Raw genomic sequence first — 12,468 nt, forward strand, 5'->3', positions numbered from 1 at the left:
TTGTTCCCCGTAGCGCTTAGCAGCGCTTAGCAGCGCAGCATCTTGTTCCACTTTTTTCAGGGAACAAGGGTTACACATGTAACCCGAGACGCTTTATTTAGTGAAAAGTTAAATAAATTAGTGCCAAACAAAATATATAAATAAAATAAAAAAAAATCAAAGCTTCCTTTTGTTTAAAAATGTGTCTTTATATTATTATTTATATTATTATTATTATTTTATTTTTAAGGGTGTAGCACGACCAAACATCGGTAACGTTGGATTGCCAGGAAAAAAGGTACAAATAAAAATATTCAAAAAAGATTACTTGGTGGGAGACTCTAATGGAACCTTTAAAGAACGAGTATGTTAAGAACCCTAAAATAATAATAAAAAACATATACAAATTTATATTTTGCTTTATATTATTATATTACTATTATTATTGGCTTCATTTATGTATATAATGTTCATATTTTATTATATATGTAGTCTGTTAATATTTATTGTATAAATACAATTTGTTATATATTTATTTATTTTGTGTCTTTTGATTTTGGTGTAATATGCTACTTGGACATGTTGTTGTGAAATTTGTCCTGGTATTATTCAAATACATTTAAAGAAAGACATTTTTACAGTTAATCAAAACTTAAAAAAATCAGAACTAAAAAAGGCTGTTATAAGAACCATTAATGACATTCAACTTTGTATATATTTCTTAAAAGGGAGAGCAGGGGGAGAATGGAGAACAAGGACCTCCTGGACTGCCTGGTCCAATGGTAAGAGTAAATTTTATGTGACAACATAAAATTGTGAGTTCTTGTTACACCTACATTGTCTTAGATATGCTCTGTTACCTAAAAGTAAAAAGCGCCAAGAGCTACAGTACAATTTTCCAACATTATACAAAAAGTCAGAAAGAAATAGTTTTTTCATTCAAAACTAATATACACCTCTCCACTCACAGCAGTCTGGTATGAAGCTACAACCATCAATCTGTTGAAAGAACTGCAGATAAAGATATATTCCATGAGAAAAACACATTTCAGATTTCACTATGGTCCTTTTTGGCCTATTTTGAAATGTCTCCACTGATGTCTTCTGATTTAAAAGGAAATTTTTAGGGTACTGCATATAAGTAGAACTTGCTAGAAGCAATTCTTGTTTCGTAATCCACTGGTATTCTGCTGGTTTCTTAAGACTTCCTCAAGGTAGGGAAGATCTAAAATGTAAAACAATGAAAAACTTACAGCCTTTGCTCATGAATATTAATTATGTGGCATAATGTTTGCCCAGTAGTCCTCTCTGATTAGGACTTAGCCATTGTAGTATTAGGCTTCCACTTACTCTGCAGTCCATTACTAATGGTACTAGTTTACTAAGACTTCTTAAAGTTGTTGTTTTATGTGACCGGCGTTGTTGTGTAGTAATGCACGCACTACATATGGATAAAGTAATCAGATTACACAAATAAAATACTTGTAATGACATTTGTAAGTGTCTAATACTTTTCAATGGATTGCATTTTTACAAATGAATTTGTGAAAATGTGAAAACTGGCAGTTAAAATTAGACCATCAAAACATGCGGTAAACAATCCAAAAGTAATCAGAATAGATTACTTAAAAGGTATAATCTAAATGTTTATGTTATTCATTACATTTGTATTAATTTATAATCACCACATTACAGAAGAAAATACAGATGCCGCATAAAATTGTCTTTGTATTGTTGCAAAACCAAACAAAATGATAAAAATGTAGTTATTATTTCCCAAAAAGTGGAAAATTACACTTACACAAGATGATCAGTGTATTGAGTATGCATTTCAAGTTTCAAAATATTTTGTAGCTTACTGCACTTCTACATGTTGAGACATCTTTTTAAGCTGTACTCAATTTTGTCCTGAGAAACTTTTGTGTACCTTCAGGGAGAACCTGGGCTTCCTGGCAGTAAAGGATCTGCTGGCTCTGCTGGACCAAAGGTCAGTCTATATTTAAATATTTAATTTTGACTTAATAGTTTAAAAGTATGCAGTTTTATTTAGAGTGTTGCATAACAGTAATTTTAAATCAATCCATGACTTGTTCTGCTCAAGAGACACTGAGGCCATTGTGACACTTGAAGGCATGACTTTCCTGTGTTGGAAAGTGAACATCATTACTGTCAAATGCTTTCCAAGTTGATTTAATACATTTCCTGACACACACACACACACACACACACACACACACACACACACACACACACACACACACACACACGTTGGGTTTCCATGTTTTATGGGGACTTACCATAGACATAATGTTTTTATACTGTACAAACTTTATATTCTATCTCCTAACCCTAACCGAAAACGTTCTGCATTTTTACATTTTCAAAAAACATAATTTAGTATGATTTAAGCGGTTTTCCTCATGGCAACCGACACACACACACACACACACACACACAGATGTTGTGTTTCCATGTTTTATGGGGACTTTCCATAGACATAATGGTTTTTATACTGTACAAACTTTATATTCTATCCCCTAAACCTAACCCTACCCCTAAACCTAACCCTCACAGAAAACTTTCTGCATTTTTACATTTTCAAAAAACATAATTTAGTATGATTTATAAGCTGTTTTCCTCATGGGGACCGACAAAATGTCCCCACAAGGTCAAACATTTCAGGTTTTACTATCCTTATGGGGACATTTGGTCCCCACAAAGTGATAAATACACGCTCACAGATACACACACACACACACACACACACACACACACACACACACCATCTAAAACTATTTTTAGTTACATTTCAAGAAATTATGTTCAAAACAAGGAAATAAACAGCACAATAATAAAACAATATTTTGATTCTGTGAACTAACATGAACTAACAATAAACAAAACTGTTTTATCATTTATTAATCTTGGTGTGTTAATGTTATGTAAATGTTAATTTCAACACATTTAGATGTTTGCATATTCATTAAGGCTGTGAATTGATAAGAAATAAATAAATAACACAATTTACAGTAAAAAAATGGATCATGGTACATTAAAACAAACATTAAAATACAATCATAAATATATTTACTTTATTCTTTGTCTCAAAGAACTTGCAAGAAATTGGTTAGTCATCACATATTTTAATTATTAAAATATGTAATAAGTTAAATATGATGTTATTTAATATGTTAATTAGACACATGTTAAATTTATAAATCTTTGTTAAAAGTATATTTTAACATGCCATAAAATCAGTGGACATGCTGTAATTAAAAGTTGGGCAAAATCTTCTGGCGTTTCCAGTGGACCTCATTAATAATTTACAATTTGATGTTAAATAAATAACATGGAATTAAATCAAAAGTAGGACATACAGTATACATTTCAGTATAAAAATTAGAAATTTGTAACACTTTACAATTAGGTTGTATTAACATGTTAACATTAGTTAACTATATTACTTAAAATTAACTAACAGTGAACAATAGTTTTTCATCACTTATTAATCATGGTTAATGTTAACCATATAATGAAAATTTGTATCGAATACATTAACCTTAGTTAATGCATTAGAAAAAAACATGAACTTAAAATTATCAATTGTATTTGTGCAAATTAACATTAACCAAGAAAAAAATATATTGTAAAAATGTAAAATTAAATTCTTTATTGTTAGTTCACGATAGGTAATAAATGTACTAATTTAATAAAAATAACCTCATTGTTGATATATATATATATATATATATATATATATATATACGTCAACTACCCACATACAATAGATAAGTCATTGTACACCATTTTAATGCTATAGTTTTTTTTTTTAACCAAGCGGCTGAAGCCTATAAAATGAGCCACACCTAAGAAGCTCTCTGCCAATTTCTGGCTAAAACTCCTTGACTTTCTCATAATCACTCTCTGCGATTATACTTATAAAATATAGAAACAAGGGTTTGGTTTCTGCGGTTTCTGAAAAAAATAAAATAAAATAAAATAAAAAAATAAATCCCAGCTATGTCATATACAGCATAACTCGTCTGTGCAATTTTCACATCCTTCCTGTTATTACAATGAAACAGTGAGGTTGAATTGTAATTCAGAGAATTATCAATCTCTCACTCTGTGTTGGTTAAAAGCTATTGCAGTCATGGCTTTTGTTGAGTTCACAATTGCCCATGATAATGTGTAACATGTGCAAGTCTCTACTGTCTGCAGTCATTGAAAATACAGATCTGCTTTTTGTACTGATATTTTGTATGACTTTTTTATTTTATTCGCAGTGCATCAACCAGAGGACTATAACTACAAAAAGTTGTCTAAATCAGTATTTGTGTTTTGTTTTCCTGTAAGGCATCCTTAAAAGCAAAAATACATTTACTTAAGAATTATAATTGCATGAGACATTCTGTTTCACAGAAAATATCCTGAATTAAGTTCATTTTTCTTACTACATTGGCAAATTGATTTCTTCTAGTTTTATGCAGTATTCCAACCACATTTAGTAAGTTATATTATTAAAACAAGAAAATACAATTTGCAAATTTGCAGGGTTAAGAAAGATAAACGTAATGAAAGTTATATTCTTTAAAAACAAATCATATAAATCTATCTTTATTGAAGGATGTTTAGACACTTTTATTAGTATACAAGACAAAAAATACTAATTAGGGAAATTATCTTTTGTAGTGTACAGCAAAAGTGCTTGCACAAATAGCCTTCATTTATTAACAATTCTTATTCAACTTTTCAGTTGTGTTCAGTTCAGTTTTACATGAACTAAACAGACAGCCATTCTTATGATCACGTGTCAAAAAAATGGAAAAGTCAAAATCATTCATCTCCTAAAAGTCAGATCAATGCTTTGTCTGTAACGTTATGCAATCTTGATTTAGCAAGACACATAACCTTCTGCAGATTAGTAAAAGTTGACTGAAATCAGCATATTGTATAGGAAATGTATATATGACTTTAAAGGTTCCACTTTACTGGAGGAAAAAAATATGTTCTTCACATGGTACCAGTCAGACATGTATGAGAAATAACAAAAATGTGTCTACAAAGCTGTGGAATCTTGATGATTTCATTAATCATTTATTAGCAAATTTTTAGCCTAGTTAACATCATCACCATTGCACCAATTCATAGTTCCCCTTGTGTTAAGTTCCACATCTCATAGCTAAATTGTGATAGATTGATATGTTGGCCAGGCTGATAAATCAGCTGATAATTGGACATTTTAAGATTATGAGCGCTGGCCGATTAACAGAATTGATAGTTCCCCTTCTTTCAAGATCCACCTCTCAAAACGGAGTAGTGATAGACTGATATATCTGCCGATGTTTTTACTTTTTAAGATTATCAGAATTGGTCGATTAACAGAACTGAGTTCCCCTACTTTCAAGTTCCACCTCTTATAGCGGAGCGGTGATAGACCGATATATCTGCCGGTATTTGAACATTTTAAGATTATCAGAATTGGTTGAATAACTGAATTGATAGTTGCCCTTTTTTCAAGTTCCATCTCTCATAGCTGATTCTCATAGCTCTCATATCATGTTGTGATAGACCGATATGCTGGCTAGGCCAATAAATAGTCAATATTTTGATATTTTAAGATTATCAGCATTAGCCGATTATAAGAATTGATAGTTCCCATTTCTCATAGCTAAGTTGTGATAGACCGATACAATGGGTTGGGAGTAATGTAATACATGTAATGGGATTGTGTATTTAAAATACAAAATATAAGTAAATGTATTCCACTACAGTTACAATTTAAATAATTGGTAATTACAATACAGTTACATTCAAAAAATATTTTGATTCCTGAAGAGATTACTTTGCATTTTATTGCCATTTGTTTCATTTAATATTTAGTCCTTTCAGATGGAAAACATTTATATAAATGATGCGATCCAAAGTGCATTTGAACAGCGGTGAAACACTTTCTTATGTTGTGTTACATTCATATGAGCAGACAGAGAAGTAAGTTTGAAGTAAGTTTGGAGCAGAAGAAATAGAAATAAACCTTGTGGAAATTGTCAGCTTTATGCTATTTCTAGCCATTTTACATGCACATGTTAGCAGACACGAACATATTTTTTACCAAGAAAATTCATGTTGGATCATAATTAATTTTTTTCTAGTCAGACCTTTGATATTAGGGTATTATACTTGATAATAACTTTTGAAATGTTTTCCTGTAAAAATATAAAAAAATCCTTAAAACAAGATCAATTTGATTTGTCTCATTTTAGAAACAACACTGCATAAGATATTTAGATAAATAAGAATATATTTTTAACATGTATTTTACATGAATGCATTTTGTCTTACTGTACTGGTAGAGTTATTATAGTCAAAACAAGTGAAAAAAATCTACCAGTGCTGAAGAAGTAATCCAATGTATTTAGAATGTTACTGAACTTGATTAATCTAACAAAATATGTTATAAAATATATTTTACAGCATGTATTCTATAATCTGTAGTGGAATACATTTCAAAAGTAACCCTCCCAACCCTGTTATGAGCAGTGGCCAATTAAAATAATTTGTAGTTCCCATTTTTTCAAGTTTCACTTCTCATAGCTATGTTGTGATAGATTGATATGTTGGCCAGGCCAATAAATCGGTCGATATTTGGACATTTCAAGATAGTTAAAATTGGCAGACTAAAATAAATGACAGTTCCCCTTGTGTCAAGTTCCACTTCTCATAGCTAAATTGGGATAGACTGATATGTTGGCAAGGACGATAAATCGGCTGATAATTGGACATTTATAAGATTATGAGCAGTGGCCAATTAAAATTATTTGAAGTTCTAATTTTTTCAAGTTCCACTTCTTAAATTTTGATAGACCGATATGTTAGCCAGGCTGATAAATTGGCTGGTATTTGGACATTTTAATATTATCAGCTTTGATAGTTCCCCTTCTTTCAAGATCCACTTCTCATATTAAGTTGTTATAGACTGATATGTTGGCCAGACAGATAAATCACCCAATATTTTAACATTTTATGATTTCAGCATTTATTGTTCCCCTTGTGCCAAGTTCCACCTCTAATAGCGGAGTAGAGATAGACAGATATATCGGCAGCTATTTGAATATTCTAAAATTATCAGAATTGTCAGAATAACAGAATTGATAGTTCCCCTTCTTTCAAGTTCCACTTCTCATAGCTAAGTTGTAATAGATTGATATGTTTGCCAGGCCTATAAATCAGACAATATTAGGACATTTTAAGATCTTTAAAATTGGCGGATAAACAGAATTGATGGTTTCCATTGTGTCAAATTCCACTTCTCATAGCTAAGATTTGATAGACTGTTATGCTGGCCATGTCGCTAAATCGGCTGATAATTGGACATTTTAAGATTATCAGCATTGGCCGATTAACAGAAATGATAGTTCCACATCCCATAGCTGAGAATTCATAGACAGATATTTATCAAAGTAATAAGAAAACAGGTCTGAATATTATGATATAATGCTAAATATTGTTTAATTGCTGCTGGGAAAATGTTATGATCAGTAAATTTTCAATTTTTCTGTTTGGACCATGGTTGAGTTTATTCTGGTATGAAGCTCTGCTAGCAGAGCACAGTTGGAGCACAGCAATCCTCAGTCAGTAAACCCATAAATCAGTCGGATTGAATAAGTAAATATTCTGTTTTGGCACAAATGGCAGGTGATTTAGCACTGCACAGTCCACGCCTAATAGTTCTTGGAATTAATTTACATATCTACGAATGGATATGTGTTACATATGCAAACCAAATTAATAAACAAGCTCTGAAACTTTCAGAACTATAATTTTATAATGTCTCACAATGGTAAAATGCATGACAACAGCCCAGTCAAGAAAAGGCAAAATCATGGAGACCAAATATTTAATCATAACATCTGATTGTATTCAGCGCTTCTGGCGCAAACACTGGAAAGCAAAGTATTTTTGTGACAATTTTGTTGTAGTCTAAATGCATTAATTGCTCATGTTCGTCTTATACTGTCAAATGTGCCCTATAATCTTTGTTCATTGCAACACCCTTGACCTGCACCAAAATGTGTCACTTCAGTAAAACATTCTTTGCAAATACCACTGAATGCTGTCTATTTTCCCCAACATGCTGTACAAGCATGTTCTTGGCCATGCGGTGAGGTTTCAAATTAAGTATAAATTTAGTAGTGATGACGTAATGTGTGTAAAGTCCACTGCATTTCAAAGTAACTTAAAAAAGTAGCATTTTCAACTGCTGAGCATACAGTGCATTGTTAGCAAACATTTCAGAGCTCTTATACACAATAGCCATGTATAATTTAGTATCCAGTCTTGGCATTGTACATGTGGAAATGGTACCATCTTAGAGATTGTGCTAAACACAGCAAGATCCTTAATAAATGTATATTTTCAAGTTATTAGTCTGTGTCCTCAGAGAGACAATTACGTTTTCCCTCTTACAGTTTTTGGGGAAGGCATAAATAACATACATAGACTAAGGATATATTTGCAAAACCTATTTGAATCTGTCAACACATTTTCCATTTGGTTGAGAGATAATTAAACTAAATAATAGTTCAGGTGCACATGCTGAGAATGGGCTATCTATTTGATGGTAAGTTGCATAGTTTTCATCGGGAATGGTTCTAGCCACATTGGCTGTTAAATTTTCAGTACTACATAATGATGAAAACCAATATTCTAGAGGCAATTTGGAAATTGTTACAACTGTTTGCATTTAGATGTTTGCATGATAATATAAATTAAAGAGAGCTGCGAATCAATTAAATAATGAATACATTGCGATGAGCCATGGAACATGGTATATTAAAACAAACATTAAAATACAATAAATATATTTACTCTATACTTTGTCTCAAAGAGCTTGCAAGAAATTGGTTAGTCATTACTTATTTTAGTTATTTAAATATTTAATAAGTTAAAGATGTTAAAAGGTAAACTTTTGGTCAAATAGACTTAATTAGACACATATTTACAGGTATAAATCTTTGGTAATATATATTTGACATACTATAAAATCAGTGGACATGCTTGTAACAAAATCCAACTAAAAATGTTTTTATTTCGATCACTCAAACTTGCTCTTATGCAAACTCAAAACACACAGTCTATCAGGATGCGTGTGTGCTGCTCTATCTCCCACACTGAGGTCTGGCTCGCTCTTAAATCCATCTCCACTCTCACTTCAATGACAAACAGCTGTTAGAGACAATTAATGACAGGTGATAATCCTTACCATTCTCATCTCCTGATCTCGCTCTCCATTCACAAGCTGGCTCTCAACCACGCCCTTCCACCACAATGCTAGAATTAAAAGTTGGGCAAAATCTTCTGCCATTTTCCAGTGAACTTTTTTTAATAATAGAATCAAATGGGCAGATTAGATCTATATCAAGCTTTATTGGCAATATAACATTAATTGTACATTGTCAATGCATTATAAGACATTATACATACAGATATAAAACAAATTGAAGTTTACAATTTCAAAACTATTATTTTCTCTGGCTGCCGTTCAATCTCGGTCGAGCACACATTGAGTCTCTCTCGAACGGTTTCATTTTTGACTCTGGTTCAGATGATGGTGACTGAGTGTTTTCGGGAGATGCAAAGAGAAACGGCAACTTGCCCGTATCTCACCCACACCTGGCTCATCTTTGCAGGTGACTTCTCCTCCATACAATAAATGTGCCCCTGTGTTTATTAAGCGTGGGTCATGCGTCTAGCTTAATAAATAAGCGTGCACTGCTCTATACAATCAGTTTCTGTGCTAGACCTGGAAATGTATATTTGCCAATTTTAGCCATAGGAAGAATGGAAAAACACTTTTTTAATAATTATTAATCACATAAATTAACAGCCCTAATATATTAATACATTTTTAGCAAAATTATCAAATTACAAATGTAATTTATGTGATGCTAAAAGTGAGTAAAATATTCTTCCGGGTGAAAAAATCAAGAAAACCGATCTCCCTACCTGAAATCTTAAACTTAAAACTGATGGTATTATTAAAGCAAATGTGAGTTGAAAAACGCAATTGTTGAAGCAACCACATTATTTTCTGGAGCTTCTATGACACTTTTGTTACATGCATTGACTCTTTAGCCCTTTAGGATTTTTACCCTCGTGGGTACAGGGCTATAAATAGATGTGCCACAGGAGCACCGTCAGGTCTTTTGTTCTCAGACCACTCTGTGATGTGTTGTGCTTCTCAAGCCTCTCAAACTCTGTATTTTCCTCTGATAGGAGTTAGATTTGGAAGGCAGTGTGGTGAAATCTTTTTCTTCTTGTCTTCTTTCTTCTATCACTTAAGTGTGAAAGACAAAGAGAAAATGAGCGATAAACAAAGCCAACGGTGTGTGTTTCCCTGTTTACGCCATATGGCTGAATCAGTTTTGTTTTGTTTGTTTGGGGGAAGAGCACGCTGCTCTTGTGTTGGAGCGAGGCGGGTGTGAGCATTGTGAGCTGCTCACAGTGAAGATACTGCGCACTCGTCTCGCTTAATTCCAAGAGCCATCCCCCACCATTTCATCGTGGGGCTCACGTATGGATCTGGCTGACGAGCGAGAGATGAGTTCGTCCCTATCACTCGCGCTCTCCCCAGTTCCAACGGTTGGAACTGGTGAGAGCGCGAGTGATAGGGACGAACCCGTCTCTCGGTCCCTTCCATAATCTCGAAGCGCGCCTTGGCACCTCTTCAGTTCATGAGAGGGACGATGAATCTCTTGGGACTGTGGAATCTGAGTTGGCTACCTCTGAGCATTCCTCGCATGATGACAAAACAGTTGAGGTGGTTACTTGTGCGGTGGCCAGATTACAATTAGACTGGCCACATGAACAAGAGAGCCCCAAACATTCAAAATTAGAAGACAGATTTCTGTCAGGTGGCTGGGAAAAGGGAACTCAAAATCAGTCTCTCCCCTTCTCTGATGACCTCCATGACGAGTTGACTCATTCTTGAGGAAACTTTATACTTCCCATATCTTTGTGCCCTCGACGTCAACATATTCGACAATCGTGGGTGCTAAGGCTCGGGGGTATACGGGGATGCCACGGGTAGAAGAGACGCTTGCGAGCTATCTCTTGCCTGGGTCAGCATCATCATTTTAAGGACCAACTCTCCACACAAAGCTGTGTAGGACTACCTCAACACTTGTGGGGAATGCATATCAGGCAGCAGGTCAGGCTGGTGCTGCCCTACACACCATGGCAGTATTACATGCATACAAGGCTGAATTAATAAAGGATCTGAGTGCAGGGAGTACTATCGATGAGGAAACATTCTCAGAGCTTTGTCGAGCCACAGATGTATCTCTCCGTGCGACCAATCGGACAGCTTGCGCTATCGGCCGTTCAATGGCTGCTTTGGTAAGCACGGAAAGGCATCTGTGGCTAAATCTTTCAGTCATTAAGGATAAGGACAAAATGTTCCTTTTGATGTCCCGATCTCACCTTCTGGCCTATTCGGTGACTCAATGAATACGGTCATTACTAGGTTTCAGGAGGTAAAAATAAACGAGGAAGCCTTTGTACAATTCCTTCCTCACTGCACTCAGAGGGAGGGGCTATCAGCCACCCAGTCTCCTCCCGGTCCTTCTAGAAGGGAGATCCAAAAACAGAGTGTGGCAAGTTACGCTCCCCCTCGCAAAGAGTGGGGATCGGCTCGTCACCCTCAGCAGCCTCCAAAGCAAGACCTCAGGATCATTATTTCTAGAAAGAGAAAGTCCTGACGGTCTTCCGCCCAGACTTGTGAGGGTTGATAAAAGAACAGCCACTGTCACTCCTTAAAGACGTTCCCAAAGCGCTGAATCAAGCGCAGCATCTCGTTCCACTTTTTCAGGGAACAAGGGTTACAGCAAAGTAATCTGAGACATTATTGTTGTTATAGTGCCTCTAGTGTTTATTTTAAAATAAAAATTATTTTCCAAAAATGTAGGTATAGTATAGTAACATAATTCTATGATACCAGTTTGGGAAATATACTGTATATACTGTTATCTCATATTATTCATTCAGTATATAACCTTAAAATTATTCACACACATACTTAGAAGTTAAATGACCTTTTTACATACTGTATATACCAGGCACATAAACAGCTGGTAATGTTTATGTGCACATTCTAACACCCAACAAACTATAATTTAATAGAAAATTGTCAAAGGATAAAATCCTTGCTTATCACTTTAAAGACAAATAGGCAACCTTACTGTTGGTTCAGGCTGGTGTATGGTTATTAGTACTGGTCTGCTGCTGGTCTAGCTGGTGGAACAGCATGGTGAGGTATTCAAGAGCAAAACCATCCATCTTTCCTATACCTTCATCCTCTCATATACAATTATACTTTTGTGCTTTCTTCCTATATCTCCCTCCTTCCATCTCTTTGTCTACACCGTCCTCTGTTCCTCGAACTCCTGTCTTGTCTATACTTAGTATTCTGCAAATTGCTGTTTACTAGAC

The 12,468-nt window shown here is 34.2% G+C and overlaps 1 protein-coding gene across 1 annotated transcript in view; it reads left to right on the plus strand.

Annotated features, from left to right (window-relative positions):
- Positions 1-12,468, plus strand: part of si:dkey-225n22.4 (collagen alpha-1(XXI) chain) — a 77,769-nt gene that overhangs the window by 24,362 nt on the left and 40,939 nt on the right. The window contains exons 14-16 of the mRNA XM_052113430.1: positions 230-277; positions 708-761; positions 1,913-1,966. Coding sequence (XP_051969390.1) covers positions 230-277; positions 708-761; positions 1,913-1,966 — 156 coding nt within the window. The remainder of the gene's footprint in view (positions 1-229; positions 278-707; positions 762-1,912; positions 1,967-12,468) is intronic.

This window comes from Xyrauchen texanus, chromosome 41, assembly GCF_025860055.1.
Source record: "Xyrauchen texanus isolate HMW12.3.18 chromosome 41, RBS_HiC_50CHRs, whole genome shotgun sequence".
Lineage (NCBI taxonomy): Eukaryota > Metazoa > Chordata > Actinopteri > Cypriniformes > Catostomidae > Xyrauchen > Xyrauchen texanus.